General features: G+C 36.0%; 2 protein-coding genes across 2 annotated transcripts in view; one reads left to right on the top strand and one right to left on the bottom strand.

The window, feature by feature from the left end:
• Positions 1–19,416, bottom strand: part of LOC123535308 (myb-binding protein 1A-like protein) — a 127,939-nt gene that overhangs the window by 97,544 nt on the left and 10,979 nt on the right. The window contains exons 10-12 of the mRNA XM_045317917.2: positions 15,452–15,522; positions 13,101–13,260; positions 9,000–9,099 (exon numbers count right to left, since the gene is read on the bottom strand). Of these exons, the coding sequence (XP_045173852.2) occupies positions 9,000–9,099; positions 13,101–13,260; positions 15,452–15,522 (331 nt within the window). The remainder of the gene's footprint in view (positions 1–8,999; positions 9,100–13,100; positions 13,261–15,451; positions 15,523–19,416) is intronic.
• LOC123535310 (protein toll-like) lies at positions 5,174–8,504 on the top strand. The gene has a single exon (XM_045317919.2). The coding sequence runs from the start codon at positions 5,234–5,236 to the stop codon at positions 7,766–7,768; it is 2,535 nt and encodes an 844-aa protein (XP_045173854.2). The 5' UTR covers positions 5,174–5,233; the 3' UTR covers positions 7,769–8,504.

The following is a 19,416-nucleotide window of genomic DNA, read 5'->3' on the forward strand; positions in this document are numbered from 1 at the left end:
GTGGAACATTTATTTTAAGTCTGAAACAAATCCATTTAGTAATTACTGGAACAGAGAGCAACTGCACCAAAACTTTCAGCTGAAATTTTAAGTAAAAAAGGGGAGATAATTCAAGAAATATTAGCACAAGAGTTATTGCCCTTGTGTTATGTGATGTGAAAGTTTGTTTGTTTGTTTGTTTTGGGTTTAACGCCGTTTTTCAACATGTAATGGCGGGTAGTTAACCTAACCAGTGTTCCTGGATTCTGTACCAGTACAAACCTGTTCTCCGCAAGTAACTGCCAACTTCCCCACATGAATCAGAGGTGGAGGACTAATGATATCAGACACAATGTGGTTTATCAAATAGTCACGGAGAACATACGCCCCGCCCGAGGATCGAACTCGTGACCCCGAGATCCGTAGACCAACGCTCTTACCTACTGAGCTAAGCGGGCAGGTTTGTGATGTGAAAGATGATGTGGAACAACCATTGTAAGTTTGAATCAAATCCTCTCTGTATTTACAAAGATATAGTGAAAATGCATCAAAATTAATAAATTAACCTTATTTATTTTTTTATTTTTGGGTTTAACGTCACACCGACACAATTTTAGGTCATATGTCGACTTTCCAGCTTTGATGGTGGAGGAAGACCCCAGGTGCCCCTCAATGCATTATTTCATCACAAGCAGGTATCTGGGTAGAACCACTGACCTTCCGTAAGCCAGCTGGATGGCTTCCTCAAATGAAGAATTCAACACAATTCAAAGGCAATTCAAAGTTAACCTTAAACTCTAAGTTTGAAACAAATCCATCAATTAATTACAGAGAGAAAGTGCATCAAAACTTTGACCAAGATGTGGAAGTGGAAAGACGCCGACACAGATTGTGGACCAAGTAGGTCAGCTCTCCATACTTCGTATAGTCAAGCTGAAAACGAACATGAACCGGAAACTTGTATCAATGGGATTCGCTGACAGACATATTATATGCAGAAGGACCACCAATACCTCAACAGCAACGACAGTGGCCACAGTAGAGAAATCAAGAACACCCTAACTGTAGACTGTGGCCACAGTAGAGAAATCAAGAACACCCTGACTGTAGACTGTGGCCACAGTAGAGAAATCAAGTACACCCTGACTGTAGACTGTGGCCACAGTAGAGAAATCAAGAACACCCTAACTGTAGACTGGCCACAGTAGAGAAATCAAGTACACCCTAACTGCAGACTGGCCACAGTAGAGAAATCAAGTACACCCTGACTACAGTGAGGGTGTTCTTGATTTCTCTACTGGGGCCACAGTCTACAGTCAGGGTGTTCTTGATTTCTCTACTGGGGCCACAGTCTACAGTCCGGGTGTACTTGATTTCTCTACTGGGGCCACAGTCTACAGTCCGGGTGTACTTGATTTCTCTACTGGGGCCACAGTCTACAGTCAGGGTGTACTTGATTTCTCTACTGTGGCCACAGTCTGCAGTCAGGGTGTACTTGATTTCTCTACTGTGGCCACAGTCTGCAGTCAGGGTGTACTTGATTTCTCTACTGTGGCCAGTCTGCAGTTAGGGTGTACTTGATTTCTCTACTGTGGCCACAGTCTACAGTCAGGGTGTACTTGATTTCTCTACTGTGGCCAGTCTACAGACTTGTCCCTGTCCCTAAGTGATGTTGTCAGACACTCTGTCAACCTGTTTATATTGAAATAGAATCAAAATTTGACAATTAAGCCTTTCAACTGATATTCACTGACAGCATTTAGTGAGCTAAAAATTTGACAATCTGATAAAAATTCCGGCTGACCTTCAGCAGGGTAACAAGCAATAAATGCCCAACAAAACTTCTTTAGATAAAAAAAGTTCAACTCATTCAACATCAAAGATAATTCTATCATAAACAAATCTGCAGCAATTCTTCAGACTATCATATTTATAGATTATAGACCTCTATGTTTCTGGGTAACTTCCTTAACTGAAATGGTATGCTCATTTGTTAAAACAAATTTAGTGACAAAATATCTCCCTCACATCAATATCTTAACAAATCACCTGGTAACTAGTACAAAATAATCAGTATTTATAAAGCTTTCATGCCATAAATATTTATTTTACAGATACAGTACAAAATAAGTTTGTATCCATTTTTTTTCAGCTTCTACAAGTAGAAATATTTGTTTTTAAAAGTCAAAACTTTAAAGTTCATTTTTCAGATGGCTCAAAATTTTCCTGGTATTACTATGAAAACATATCAATCACATCCTGAGATTCTTCATTGTCAAGTTTAGTCCATCAAGCTATTCTTGTCTAAAAAGGGGGCATTTGGGGCTGAGTGATTACGGTTTGAAACCTGACTTGGTGAGCTAAAAATAGAAAAGTGTGTGAGACAGTTTTGAAATTTTGGCAAAGTATACATTCCACATTTACAAACATTCAAGACATGTTTTCACTTCTATTGTTGTTTCTCAATGTAAAATATATATTTCATATCAAATCTATTTTAAATATACTGTGAATCTTTAATATTCATTGGGGGACTACTTTTTGTGGGTTTCACAGTTGAGTCAATCTACAAAATTACATCCTAAAGAATCATGCAGTTAATTTCCCTTTCATTTTATGCTCAAAAGTCATACGGTTTTACAACTACAAAATAGTTTTTTGGATCAAAACCACATAATTTCATGCCCACAAAATGAATGCTTTTAAAGTATCCAAAAATTGTTGTAAGCTTCATAATGATAAGGGTTTGTTTGTTTATTGCCTAACTGACCAACTTAAAATCTATAGGTGATCTATGCTAAAATGAAAATGATAAAAGCTTCTAAAATGTTTACAGACTTACCAAAGTTGTGTGAACCAAACATAAACATTAGAGAGAAATTTTAAAAATTCGCCTGATTACAAAACTAGACCAAAACTTTTAATCTGAATTTACATTTTACACTCACTGTTTATATATAATATGGGCCAGGAAAGCAGATTATTTCCAAAAATACTCAAAACTTACCCCATTAGCATTAAACTACTTCAAATTTATCACAAATAAATCTTCAGGCAAAGTTTAATTATAAACAGTGGAAACCTTAAATGATTTTTGGCCAAACAAATATCTATCTTTATGAAAAAATTTCTGGATTTCTCGAGCATCTATTATTCGAGCACCCTGTCTGACTAGAACAATTCATACAGTCCCTGATTATTTTCTTTTTTTATTTTCTTTGTCAAGATTTTAAGACATGAAATTCAGACAAATTGAATATGAACAAGTGATTGAGTATTGCAGTGACAATTCAAAAGTCCCTTACCGGTGGAAAACTTTGTTAGTGTTTGTCCCTTGTAGTTGTTGTCAACAGTGTTAGAACTAAAAATGTTTCAAGGCATTTGAGAGCTAAGAAACAAACACGACAGCGAAGAAACAAACACTATTTGTACTTAAATTTCAATAATGACCTTGACCTACAAGCATAGATCATGTATGCGACACATTGTCTCTGAGGTCAGGTGATGTTTGAAGATGAGAAATTGTCACAGGTTACATCTGTATTAGTATCAATTCATTCTTGTAAGTGGTATTAATGCTAGACGCAACGGTCCCATTTGGTTAACCAAGAGATGGCTCATATAAAGCAACCTAAGTCCAAAATGAGGTCAAGGTCAAACTGAGGTCAGGTTATGTTTGAAGATGAGGAATGGTCACAGGTTATATCTGTATTAGTATCAGTTCATTCTTGTAAGCGGTATTGATGCTAGACGAAACGGTCCCATTTGGTAAACCAAGAGATGGCCCATATAAAGCAACCTAAGTCCAAAACGAGGTCAAGGTCAAGGTCAAACTGAGGTAAGGTGATGTCTGAAGATGAGGAACGGTCACAGGTTACATCTGCATTAGTATCAAGTCATTCTAGTAAGAGGTATTGATGCTAGACGAAACGGTCCCATTTGGTTAACCTCGTACGGACGGACGTTCCTACATATGGATACTTATGTGGCTACTCTTTTGTTCTCTCTATTGTTCTTTTAGCCAGGTAAGAGAAAAATAGCCACATAAAAGCCTTACGGAATGAATGATATCAAAGAAAAAGTACAGTTACCTATTGTTCCTATAGCCACCTAAGTATGCAAATGTGAGCTCGGACAGACGGACAGACAGACTGGCGGACAGGGCGATCACTATATGCCTCCCGCATCAGTAGATGCCGGGGGCATAAAAACAATTTTTACTTTACCTTCAATCTTAACCTTTGACATATAAGCATAAGTCATGTACGTGCATAATGTAAATATTGCCCTCTATTCATGTACCAAACTTATGAACCTAGTTTGAATACATTTACTAATAGAATACTGAAGGATCCAGAATTGTGAGACGGATGGTCTGAAGGCATTCCTACAGTCCCCTCCAGTGTTCCACCTGTAGGGGACTAAAAATACTCCTGTGTTCTCCTCCCTTGTATATAATTATACTGTCTTTAAAGAAATAAAACATGACATGAACCACACTTTCATGGCCTTACAATTTTGTAACAAAAAAAGATAAGAAAGCTTGGGTATTTAACCCTGATGAAAAGGTTGTCCCAGTATTGAAGTAGAAATTGGACACTGACTTATCATGATGAGGTAAAACCATGTCGCAATTAAATCAGGATAAATAAGTAAATAAAATATGCATTTTAATTAAAATTTTCAAAGCATTTAACCATCAAAAATCTGGTTTTCTTATAGCTACTACCCATAGTCCACACTTTGGGAAGAAAACAACATTTTTGATATCTTAACTGTGTAACAAGTATTGGATTTTATGTGGGTAACAAAAACCAAGAAATCACAAATAATTTGATTTAAAAACTGTCATTTTTATTTCCTTGTAAACTCCATGCAGACTGATGATTTTCTTTATAATTCCAACAGAAGCCTCTCAGGCTATTTATTACTTCTTGAATCAATGCAATGTATTTCTTTCTGACAGAGATTACATTTCAGTTAGTGAATACCAAAGGTGACTTTTACAAGATGCAACTTTTTTGGAGAAAAAAATAATTAATAACTGTTTAAAACAAATTTCAAATAATTAAAGAAATTCTTCTTGTCTTGAAATATTCACATCAAACAAAGTCTAAAATTCTAAAGTAGACTAACTGTAGAATTTTTCATCACTATACTTACAGTCTTATACAACATTCTTAATTTCAGGTCAGTCATATTGCTTTGTGTGCTTTTAACATGTGCAATTCCTGGCCTGCTCTGTGATTATTCTATGTCTGGAGCCCTTGACATACTGCTGACTACTTTCCCTGACCAATGGCGACCAAAAGGAGTGCCTGATAAAAACGATCTCCGCTGCACATCAGAGACAATTACCTCTTGTCATCGTAAACAACTTACAATGAAAGCTGACGAGTGCTGCCAATGTCATGCCACACCAATCTGGGAGGGCAGAGAGGAGCAACTACCAATGGAATATGTTTCTGCTCTTGGAAATGCTATTGTGTTACATGAAGAGGATGTTAATATTTCAAAGGTGTACAAAATTGAGTACCCAAATGAAGAATTATCGGAAATTCCAATAAATATATGCAATGACGGTCACTATAGTGACAGAACATTAAACAATATTATAACATCTGCACACGACCTTGCCAATATCACGGCTTTCTGGCCAAGGATCGTAAGAATTGATCTGTCTAATAACAGACTGTTACAAATAAGTGATCTTAACTGCTTAACGGCCTTGGATACTCTTGACTTATCGTCAAACAGAATTGAACATCTCTCAAATACGTCCTTTACCAATCTAACCCATCTCAGAGTCCTGTCACTTCATCATAACAGAATACAATCTATGGACATATCTATTATAGCTGCAAAATCAATGCATCTATCTCATATAGATCTGAGTGAAAATGAACTGGAAAATTTGGACATCACAAACTTTATAAGTGAAAATCCATTCTGTTCATTAGATTACTCTAGAAATGAAATTCAAGAACTAACTAATGTGCTTAACATAAGTCTCAACACTAGCAAACACTATGAAAGTGGAGTTGTCTCCCTGCAAGGCAACTTGTTCCACATTTTCCCAGATTTTAAAGAGTTGCTCAATCTAAACAGTATAGAGCAACTTGGCACTGTGTTGGATCTTGGATTTGACTTTCGTGACACAACTATTGGCTGTGACTGTGTTCTAGAACCATATATGGAAAAGGCAAAAAACTTTGTAAAAACCTACTGGAGAGACTATTTTGATGTAAAATGTGATTCTCCACCAAGACTGAAAGGAATGTCAGTCATAAATGTCACACTTGATGATTTTGTATGTGACCTTAAGCCCAACAAGGGTTGTCCCCCTGGATGCAGTTGCCTGGACATTCCAAGCAAAGGGACACTTTTTGTAGACTGTGTTAATAACGGTCTAACAAAATTTCCTGAGCTACCAGTCTCAAAATATTCTCATAATATCAATCTTAACCTTTCTGGAAATAAAATTACACATATAGGCAATGTTTCCTACTTGGATAAAATAACAAATTTGGATCTTTCACAAAATCAACTGGAAGAAATCAATGAAAAAGCTGCCAAAGCTTTGGAAAATGCTAACATTGATTTATCTGGAAATTCTAGGCTTGTTTCCTTACCACAAGCAATTCAGTATCGTAATATGTGTTCCATTCACATGAACAACCTTATTTTAGACTGCGGCTGCGATTCAAAATGGATGGAAAATTGGATGGATGTAAAAAGTTGCCACAAAAGTAATGATTTCCTATGCCGCGTGGAAGAACATGGTGTAATGCCCGCGAAGGATTTTAGCGTTGATATGCTAAACTGCTTTACAAAGGATTTATTTCTGGTAACTGTAAGTGCTGCTGTAGCAAGTTTCATAATCACACTGGTCATCTCAGCCACTCTGCTTTTCCAATTCAGGTACGAAGTCCTTGTGATATTGTTAAAATTTAGACAGAAGAATGCTAACGCAATACGTCCAGTTTTCAATTATGATGCTTACCTCTCATTTGACACTGAAAACGAGGATCTTCAAAAATGGGTATATATGACATTAATCAGACACCTTGAAGCCAAAGGTTATAAAATCTTTTTACCGCCACGGGATCTCCCTTTTGGTGAAGTCCGCACCACAGCAACAATTAATGTTTTACAATCAACACGTACCTTTGTTTTAATTCTTTCGGAGAGCTACTTAAACCAGGAGGATCAGGTCTGGACAAATAATGAGTGGAAATATGGTTGGAATATGTACAAGAAAGATCCTCAGAAAAACATTGTTCTTATAAACTATGACCACGTCTCTTCATTTGATGTTAACCATCCTCAAATAAAGGCCTTCCTAAGAGTTGGCAGTCAAATAGAGTTTGTAAATGTACAGAGAAATATACTGGAGCAAATTTCAGAGAAACTGGGCCCAAAATCTGTGTTAAAAGGTCATATGAACAATAAAACAGTTATCACTCCAGTTAATTTATTTCAAGTCAAAGATACAGCTGAAAATTTTGAGAATAAAAATAATATAAATTATGGTGGGAAAAATGAAAAGGGAGACAACTTTTCAAATAAGAACATCTACAATTTAAATAATGGTGGGAAAGATGACGAGGGGAACAACTTTTCGGATACTAACAGTGACACTTGTGCAGGAAGTGAGTTTGAAATCAGTGAGCAAAACCATCAAGTAAGCAAAACATTCCGTGACAGACTTTCAATAACATCAGATGGGAACATTAAGATCAAGGAAATGAAAAGACCAGTTCATGGATTACATCACTACTGGGTGTAAAGAAAACATTGTTTTATGATGTATCTATTATGATGGGTATAAATCATCTCCCTTTACGGGATCCACTGTAGTCTACTGCATATAATCCCAATATAATAATAAAAGAACTGCAGCTAAATTTGTATGAATTCCTATCTTAAATGCTTCTCCTGATTTGTTGTATTAGTTGTTTCTCCCTCTGGTACACTGTTTAGTAGCTCTCATATGTGACTGAAAACTGCTGAGTTCATACTGAACTGCATTCATATCATTTTCAGCTAAACAAAAAATGTTCTAAACATAGGCAATATTTATTTTACCTTGTACCTTAATATTCTAGGACTATCCTTCTCATCTGGACAAGCAGAGCTCCCCTCAATATATCAGGCTTTTACCATGTACAGCAATATATTTTGTAAAACATGGCAACCACTAAATCCACAAAAAGTAGTTCCCAATTAATATCAATAGTTTGGCAGCAGTGTATTTAATTAAGCGAGATGAAACTAGAATTGTGTTCAAAGGACGTGGATGCCCCCACATACTGTGCCATCCTCTAAATAGCAAAGATTTTATTAAAAAGGGCCATAATTCTAGAAAAAATAGCCACAGAAAAAGGTCAGTTATTTATGGTCATCTTCACATGAAGGTCCTTCATCTGTGAAACTTTCGAGGATATCCTTTCAATAGTGTCTGAGGAATTGGAAACACAAAATTTTTTCCACGTATTAATCATTATATTCTATATAGCAAAACATCAAAGGGCAATAACTGTGGTAGAAATAATCACAGAAAAAAATCCTTCTTTAAAGGTCAAATGCACATCAAGGTTGTTTTCATCTGTGAAAGTTTGAAGAAAATCAGGCTAACAGTGTTGGAGTAGTTGGACACACAATATATTTAATATAGCAAAACTATCAAAGGTCATCTGCATATCAAGGTTGACAGCAGCAACAATATGTGCCCCCAACCCCCCCCCCCCCCCCACCCATAAAAAAAGAATACTAAAAACAAAGGTATCCATTCAAATCCACTGATGGAACATTTTCTGCTGACCCTCAGTTTCAGCTTTGCTGAGTATCAGGTACCAGTATACATAGTTAGATCAATACAAGAACATGTGGTTCGCACTATATGGTCAAAGCCAGCAGTGTTCATTTGTATTTCAGTTGCTACAGACTGTACAATACTCCACAACGATGTGCTGTATATAACTGTGCAGGCAGAGAGGATACAATTACATAAGACTTACCTATATCATGTTTGGTAAGCAGTTTGGTTATTGTCTTGAAGAAACCATCTGATGCAGACTTTCTTTGAAATTCTGTCATCTCTCTGATAACTACAGTACACTGTAAAATAAAACATTTTGTATAACAGATTTTTCATAATGGAAACCTAAAATACAATCCAAGATTGTTGACAGTCTGTCAATCCTAACTAAAATTATAAACTGATGACCCTAACAAAAAAACAACAACTTTATTTTTAATAAGTGTGACACTGTCACTGACCATGACTTTTTGTGGTATCTAAATGGCTCTTCTTTTATAATTACAAAAAAAAAAAAGTGACGAAAAAGAAGAGTTTAAGTCCAGTCCTGGTTTAGAACTAATAAGTCACCGTGGAATTACAAAAACATGCCGATTAATTTTAATTAAGTTATGTTGATCTTGAACCTGACCTCACTGACCCCATATGCAATCCCTTAGTTTTTCTATAAGCTACCTACATGCCAAGTTTAATTTTAACATATCAATCAAAACTAAAGTTACTGAGATGAAACCTTTTGTTTATTTTTAGGAACAATGACCTTGACTCCACTGACCCAAAGTTCAATCCAAACCTTAATCTTCCTATAACTTAATTATTTCATTTCAATATCTCAACAAAATCATAAGTTACTGAATGGAAATGAAAAACTTTAAGTCACCCATCCATTTGCCTACCCATTATCATTGCCAATCTAATACTGTAAGTGTATTAATATTAGCGGAGTACTAATTTCCGTGCTATTAGCCGGATCAGGAATGCGCTAATTCATGTCTAGCACTAATATTAGACTGAAATGAAAGGCTTTCCTTAAAAAAGTGACATTTATAGTATTGAAAATACCGTAATCAAAATGCAACAGAATACAGTGAAATATATATTTATTGTGTAAATATGACAATAACTACATTCCTAACAATTATTCTGTTGAATTTTTTGAATAGAATAATTTAACCTGTTTGAATATTAGAACAAAAGTCATCTATTTTTGTAAATTAAGTTACATTTTTTTCTTCGCCATTGTCCATAAACATGGTATATAACACCTTCGGAGTAGATTGCCAGTTTGTCAGGTTGCACTAATAAGTGTCATCATAACATTTTACTGCTTTGAAAACCAAGTGTAAATTTGAAAACAAACAATTATCACCATTCTGCACTGCGTACATGTACAAATTTACAGTATACAGATTAACACTGATCTAAACGAATGTAGATTTTATGTCATACTGTAGACCTTTGCATTTTTATTTGCATGCCTGTCCAATTTCATTCCGAATACCATTCAGCCACCAACTGGCTATTTTAGCTCTGGTGATACTGCGCTAATACAAGTACGCGCTAATGAATCAAAACTACTCAGTTCAAGGCGTTTGCGCTAAAATTTAGCTGCGCTAATGTAAGTACACTTACAGTAATCAGGTTTTTAACTTTGAAAAACCTACACCTGGTTGAAAATGCAAATAACAGTCCTGGGTTATACTAAAGGAATATAAAACAAGAGGGCCCTGAAGGCCCTGTATCGCTCACCTGAAGAAAGTAGGTCAGTAGGTCACATTCATGGTCACTGAAGTCAGTTTTAAGATCAGTGTGCAAAATTGTACATGTCATCCAAATTTCAAGGCTGTATCTTAAAAAAAAGTGGGTCAGTAGGTCACATTCCACATGACCCAGATTCGAACTGACCTAAAGATCATCAAGGTTAACATTCTGACCAAGTTTCATGAAGATACAGTCATAAATGTGGCCTCTAGTGTTAACAAGCTTTTCCTATGATTTGACCTGGTGACCTACTTTTTGACCGCACCTGACCCAGATTTGAACTTGACCTAAAGATCATCAAGCTTAACATTCTGACCAAGTTTCATAAAGATATGGTCATAAATATGGTCTCTAGAGTGTTAACAAGCTTTTCCTTTGATTTGACCTAGTGATCTAGTTTCTGACTCAACTTGACCCAGATTTGAACTTGATTCAAGATAAACATTCTGACCAAGTTTCAAAGAGATATTATCATAAATGTGGCCTCTAGTCTGTTAACAAGCTTTACATTTCATTTGACTTGGTGACCTAGTTTTTGAACCCATCTGACCCAGATTAGAACTTGACCTAAGGATCATCAAGATTAACATTCTGACCAAGTTTCATAAAGATACAGTCATAAATGTTGCCTCTGGAGTGTTAACTAGCTTTTCCTTTGATTTAACCTGATGACCTAGTTTCTGACTCCACTTGACCTATATCTGAAGCTGCCCTTAAGATCATCAAGATAAACATTCTGACAAAGTATCATAGAGATATTATAATAAATGTGGCCTCTAGAGCTTATTTTAGCTAAAGGGCTATGGAGTGTCCCCAGAAGACAAAAGGTAGGTACAGTGTTAACAAGCTTTACATCTGATTTGACCTGGTGACCTACGTTTTGATCCTACCTGATCCAGATTTAAACTTGATCTAAAGATCATCAAGGTTAACATTCTGACTAAGTTTCATTAAGATATGGTCATGAATGTGGCATCTAGAGTGTTAACTAGCTTTTCCTTTGATTTGACCTGGTGACCTAGTTTTAGACCCCACCTGACCCAGATTTGAACCTGATCTAAAGATCATCAAGATTAACATTCTGACCAAGTTTTATTATGGTAAGGTCATAAATGTGGCCTCTACAGTGTTAACAAGCATTACCTTTGATTTAACCGAGTGGCCTAGTTTCTGACTCCACTTGACCTAGATTTGAACTTGACCTAAAGATCATCAAGATTAACATTCTGACCAAGTTTTATGGAGATACAGTTATAAATGTGACCTCTAGAGCGTTAACAAACTTTTCCTTTGATGTGACCTGGTGACCTAGTTTTAGACCCCACCTAACCCAGATTCAAACTTGACCTAAAGATCATCAAGATTAACATTCTGACAAAGTTTCATGAAGATACAGTCATAACTTTGGCCTCTAGAGTGTTAACAAGCTTTTCCTTTGACTTGACCTGGTGACCTAGTTTTTGACCCCAGATGACCCAATAGCGAACTCGTCCAAGCAGCGCTCCAAATAAGATGCATATTTGCGTAAATTGCTCTTTGAAATAATGCATATACGCATGTCTGATAATTTTTAAGTGTATAAAAACGTATATGTAATTACAGAAATGCACGCAATTACTTTTTACAAGCGTAAACTAAATCTGATTAGGTAGGCATTCTCCTACATTGAACGTACACACACATTGAATGGTACTCGATAGACCTAGGTTAAACTTAATTATACACTCAATGTGTGCGTAAATCAAATAGTTGGGAATTAATATTGACAGTACGGTAGTGTATTTTAAAGCAGCGCAGATTTAAAATATCAACTTCCACTGCGGAGTAAACAACAAAAATGTCTTTTTCTAAGAATGGAAAAGTGAACAAACACTATGAATTCTTTAAAACCAACAAAAATTATCCCAAAAATATAACTAAAGGTAGATCTATATTGAATACTGAACTCTCATATTTTTTGGTGAATGAAGCCAAAGCAAGCCAAGGGAGTGAAAAAGAAGCAAAAACTTGAATATTGAATTGAAACTGAACTGCAAACAAATTCATAGGTGTTATGTACCCAATAAATATGTTATAAAACTCATTTCTGGTTGTTGTTTTTTTTTTCACATTCATTATAAATTTTCAGGAGTAAAATTACTCCTAGTCTATTTCAGATTTTACAATTTTACTCTTTCACAAAAAATATGATGAGTAAATACTCATTGGTCAAAAAAATTATCTGGAGCCCTGCACCCAAGTTTTTATTGAGAGTAACGTTTTGACCAAGTTTTATTAAGATTGAGCAAAACTGTGACCTCTAGAGTGTTAACAGTCAAATTGTTGACGACGGACGACGACGGAGACAGGGCAATCACAAAAGCTCACCTTTGAGCACTTCGTGCTCAGGTGAGCTAAAAATCAAGACAAATTCTGAGATGGACTAAAAAAGTGGGAATTTTTATCACAAAACAAATTAAAGTGGGTTTTTGCCATTTACTCCCATACAAAATGTAATTAGCATTGCTCTATTAAACGTACAACAATGATTGTAACTTACATGTGCAATATCCTTGTTATTCCCTTTCACTACGAAGAAACTATGTAGGAACAAGAACTGTAGAATCTTAAGTTGCCATTGTGACTCAGCGTTACTGCACACCAAACACAACTGTTTAATACACCACTGTGGTAAGGCTGCTGACTGGTTCTCTGAAACACTAAACACAAACGTTATATTCAGACAATGAACAACCATTAAGGAAGACAAGAGGGTCATGATAACCCTATATTGCTCACCTGTTAAATATGCCACATGACCCAGATTCGACCATGTTTCAACAAGGTGGTCATAAATGTGGCCTCTAGTGTTAACAAGCTTTTCCTTTGATTTGAGCGAGTGACCTAGTTCTTAAATCCACATCACCAAGATTCAAACTTGGCCTTGGAATCATCAAGATAAACATTCTGACCAAGCTTCATGAAGACAGGGTCATAAATATGGCCTCAACCGTGTTAACAGCTTTTCCTTTGATTTGAGTGGTGACCTAGTTTTTGACCCCACATGACCCAGTTGTGAACTTGGCATAGGAATCATCAAGATAAACATTCTTATCAAGTTTCATGAAGATAGGGTCATAAATATGGCCACTAAAGTGTTAACAAGCTTTTCCTTTAATTCAGGTGACCTAGGTTTTTACCCCACATAACCCAATTTTGAACTTCACCTACGAATTATCAAGACAAACATTCTGACCAAGTTTCATGAAGACAGGGTCATAAATGTGGCCTCCAGGGTGTTAACAAGCTTTTCCTTTGATCTGACCTGGTGACCTAGTCTTTGACCCGACATGACCTAGTTTCGAACCTGTCCAAGAGATTATCAGGCTAAACATTCTGTCCAAGTTTGTATCGAATCAAAGCATAAATGAAACCTCTCTACGGCTGAAAGAGCCAAAATAGAAAATTTTGCCCCTGAAAGGGGAGGTATTTCTACAACCAATGATGGAATCTAGCCGGTTTTCAAAAGGAACCGAGATCTTATTGTGACTTATGCTGTGTGTAAGTATGGTTAAAATCGAATGTAAAATGTCACTTCTATTGTGTAAGGTAAACATTATCAAAGTTTGGTTCTTTCAGGGCTCAATCAGGGGCCGGAACTCTCGAACCTATGACTGGATCTGACAGATTCATCATAGAATCCAAGATCTATTGCTGTTAAAGATATTTTGCAAGTTTGTAACAAATCAAACCATATATGAAGTCTCTATACGGCTGCAAATGCCAAAATAATAATTTTTGGCCCTTTAAAGGGTCATAACTCTGCAACTAATGATGAGGATCTAGCCAGTTTTTGAAAGGAACCGAGATATTATGTCAATACAAGTTGTGTGCAAGTTTGATTAAAATTGATTGCAAAATGTGGTCTCTACAGTGTTCACCAGAAATTGTGGACTGACAACGGATGAAGGGGGATCACAAAAGCTCACCTTGTCACTATGTGACAGGTGAGCTAAAAAGCATATTTTCTTGTAGTGAACTTAGTGGTGGCAGTAGTTATAATGCATAATGTACTTACATCCAGGATGACTGACCCCTGAACTTAGTGGTGGCAGTAATTATAATGCATAATGTACTTACATCCAGGATGACTGACCCCTGAACTTAGTGGTGGCAGTAATTATAATGCATAATGTACTTACATCCAGGATGACTGACCCCTGAACTTAGTGGTGGCAATAATTATAATGCATAATGTACTTACATCCAGGATGACTGACCCCTGAACCCATAATGTACTTACATCCAGGATGACTGACCCCTGAACGCATAATGTACTTACATCCAGGATGACTGACCCCTGAACGCATAATGTACTTACATCCAGGATGACTGACCCCTGAACGCATAATGTACTTACATCCAGGATGACTGACCCCTGAACTTAGTGGTGGCAGTAATTATAATGCATAATGTACTTACATCCAGGATGACTGACCCCTGAATGCATAATGTACTTACATCCAGGATGACTGACCCCTGAACGCATAATGTACTTACATCCAGGATGACTGACCCCTGAACGCATAATGTACTTACATCCAGGATGACTGACCCCTGAACGCATAATGAACTTACATCCAGGATGACTGACCCCTGAATGCATAATGTACTTACATCCAGGATGACTGACCCCTGAACGCATAATGTACTTACATCCAGGATGACTGACCCCTGAACGCATAATGTACTTACATCCAGGATGACTGACCCCTGAACGCATAATGTACTTACATCCAGGATGACTGACCCCTGAACGCATAATGAACTTACATCCAGGATGACTGACCCCTGAACGCATAATGTACTTACATCCAGGATGACTGACCCCTGAACGCATAATGTACTTACATCCAGGATGACTGACCCCTGAACGCTTTCATCAGTTCCTCTATGTACTCACACCTAGCTTCGGGCAGCAACTGAAATACAAACAAAGCATGGTTTAGGCAGTAGTGATGGGCCGATTAGCGGATATAATCGACTGACGGCTAGAAAAGTCCAACTGATTCCGATAATCGATTATGTTTTCTCAGAGTCGATAGTGGGTACGAATCTACACGGGTATGAACGAAGGTTCCCGAAGGGAAATACAGTGCGTGAGAATTTATGTTTACCTAGAAATATCCGAAATCTGGACTACCTGCATACATAACGGATAAAACAGAAGTATGCCGACAATCAAACGTTAGTATTTTTGTTTCAGTTATCCAATGAAAATGGATTTAACATCTTACAGTTAGGCACAGCTGTTAACATGGCGGCGTCCACAGCGTCAATAAAAAGTGGGGCAAAATAAATCAGAGAAACTTTGATAAATTTTCGTATTTTACAACAGTATGCCCGAGGGAATTTATCTGTTGAAACTGGACACTAATGCCGTCAAATTTCCGTGTCCATAATGTAATTTCAATGGAAAGAACTTTGGTGTTTTTATGCAGTTGCAGTTGTCATCGAGTTGTCATGATTTTTTTCTGCCGAAATTCCGTTTACCCAGTACCGCTGACTGGTATACATACAGAAACAGATCAAACTCTGATTTTTATCTGATCATTTTTACCAAGCTTCATGATTTTGTTGTATGCCATAGCAACAAGCAGTTGGAACATGGTGCTACTCAGTAGTGTCAGGCTATGGTAACCATTGTATGAAAATATTTATATAACCGAAAAATAACTGAATTCATTTAATGATTTTCTACAATCACTATTTTTGTCACTCGCTGCCAGAGAAAGACTGAAATATCTGTACTTCCTTGCTGTATGCTAGATATGTTACAGGTACAGATATACAAGTCAACTGTCACAAATGACAGCTATGAGTCTATGATACATGTACACCAGATTGCAATTTATTGTTGTTTCCCTGTCTGCAACTAATTAGTCATTACTAAACAAGTTTCTGTTTACCAGGAACCAGCTTTAAAACATCTGATTAATGGTAGTTCTTTATTTTTCAAAAGAGCTTATGAATTTTAAGTAAAACAGTCATTTTAAAGACATGACTATCTGAATAAACAAGTATGAAAATAAATAACATTCAACCGATTATTTTTCCGATACATCGCATCGGTTTGCTAACCGATTCCAACCGATAATCGGTTGGAGTTTTCCAACCGATGTCCCATCACTATTAGGCAGTAACTACAAATTTTATAAAACATGTCAGTTAATATTAATTTTCCTGGTTAGGCTAACAAGGTCTTACTTCTTGGTGCACATTAAATTTCCTAGAGGATAGTTGTTTGTTTCAGCGCAAGATCAAAATTTTCATAAGTGGCTCTCACATTGACTGAAAATGTCAAATCTGGTGTTCACAATGGAAAAAATACTTTGATCTTATGTACATATAAATAAACATTTTTTCTTTCATGTGTTTTCAAGAGTTTTATCCAATCTGTGCCCATTTTATAGCTCCATACCAATGAAAAATATATTTGGTATTATCCTTTTAGAAACCACCAGATATATTACACATTAAAATATTTACTGAAAAACACAGATGGAATAAATTTTTCTCATTATCTCAAAAGTTAAATAATTCTAACAACTTAAAGGTGGATAATCAGATTTTGGCCATGTAACGGATTTGTTCGAAACTTTAGCATCTGATCATTTACACTAATTTATGTTCACTTAACACTTAATACAAATTTGATTCTCACTGGAGGTATTTTTAAAATTTCATTTTCCTATCCTGGTTGCCCAACCCAGATAGAGTTATTTTATCATAAGTATAAATTTGATAAACATACTTTGCCTAAGGAAATGTATAAATATTAGACATATTGTAATATATTTGTAAAATATTTGCATTAAAAATTATGTATCTAGATGGAATTCATTAGAAACGCAAGTTTGAAAAATTATTATTACCTCCCTTCGCCTATCTTGGTTGCGCAACCAAGATAGATTGGAAATAAATGAATTCAGAAGCTACACACAGCTTTTAAACTTGGATTTTGGTTCAGATTGTTCAATAGTTGATATGTCTATCAAATGCAAATGTAAAACTAGACATTGTATCGAAATAAAAAGAAATATCCAGCTTTTTATATACTTTCATATTAATGGGGAGTAATTACAAAATTTTATAAAAATAATAAAATATACATTTCAAATAGGAATCTAACTCTATGTAATCGGTCTTTTTGTTCCTTAAATAATTCTCTACCAGAATATACAAAAAGTAAAAAATGTCATTAAATGTTGTTTAAATGTGATTGACCACCTTTAAAAAGAAATACGTTTATTTTATGGGGAAAATGGTACATTTTTTTTTTTTCAATATTAGGTAAGTCAACATTTCAGAAAAGAACACCAGTAACAATATCACAAATATATCAGACAAAGAAAGTTATGACTTCCAGCATAGTGACAACTAGATGTGTATCGATAGGAGTCATAGGACACAGGTGTCCCCCACTCCTGTCACTGTACTTGGTTTCATGACTCTTTAAGATGTTTGCAACACAAACTTTTAAGAACTTTGTTTTTTTTTCACTAAGTAAAGGACCATAACTCTGGCCTAGCTGAGTGAAATCCCAAAGACAGCACCAAGTGCACAACTTCAAATACTATAAAACAAATCTTCTATTGTTTTATGACTCTAGGTCATGTACATTTTGAGATACATGGGGCACAAACTAATATTTTTTGACAAAGTCAGGGCCATAATGCTGGTCTTTCAAAGTGAACTAGAACTATGTCCATAGGACACAGATGCTCTCACATACTGCACCATCCTCTAAATAGCAAAGGTTTTATTGAGAAAGGGCCATAATTCTAGAAAAAATAGCCACAGAAAAAAAAATCAATTATTTATGGTCATCTTCAGATGAAGGTCCTTCATCTGTGAAATTTTCAAGCATATCCTTTCAATAGTGTTTAGGGACTTGGACACACAAGATTTTTCTCTATATTCTATACAGCAAAACTATCAAAAGGCCATAACTGTGGTAAAAATAGTCACTAAAAGAAATCCCTTCCTTAGTGGTCATCTAAGGTTGTTCATCTGTGAAAGTTTGAAGCAAATCAGAACAGTGTGGGAGGAGTTGGACACACAAGATTTCCGGACAGCAGCAACGCTATATGCCCACCCACATAAATATGTGAGGACATAATAAAACTTAGGTGCACATATTCACATGCAAGATAATATTCCTACATGGTTTAATGAATCTAGGTAAAATATTTTGTAAGATACATGCAAACACAAACTTTTGAGAACTTTGTGTATTTTTCACTAAGTCAAGGACCATAACTCCATTCTGGTTGAGTGAAATCTCAAACAGAACACCAGGTGTGGAACTTAACATGCTATAAAACAATCCCCCAATGTTTTATGACTCTTAAGTCAAATACTTTTTGAGATATATGTGACAAATACTTGTATCCATTTATGCATATCTTTGACAATCAAGGGCCAAAACTCTGATCTGACTAAAAGAAAATGCCAGGTGCACAACTTCACATGCTAAATAATATTCATATGATGTTTTATGACCCTAGGTCAGATACTTTTTGAGATATGTGCAACACAACTTTTATGCCTTTTTATGCATATTTTTTACTAAGCCAAGGGCTATAACTCTGGTCTGACTGAGTGATATCTCTAACAAAACCTCAGGTGCACAACTTCACATGCTGAAAAAATACTCCTGTAATGTTTCATAACACTAGATCAAATAGTTTTTGAGATGCATGCGACACAAACTTAGGCCCTTTTTATGGATACTTTCTGCACCTCGTGAGATCCGATCTGGAAAATCCACTCAAGCTGACTACAGCATCCCAGATCGAGCTACTATTATGATA

This window comes from Mercenaria mercenaria, chromosome 12 (assembly GCF_021730395.1).
Source record: "Mercenaria mercenaria strain notata chromosome 12, MADL_Memer_1, whole genome shotgun sequence".
NCBI lineage: Eukaryota > Metazoa > Mollusca > Bivalvia > Venerida > Veneridae > Mercenaria > Mercenaria mercenaria.

What these genes read in the sequence shown, in the direction of transcription:
- LOC123535310 (XM_045317919.2), top strand. Translation starts at nt 5,234, where the DNA reads ATGTCTGGAGCCCTTGACATACTGCTGACTACTTTCCCTGACCAATGG.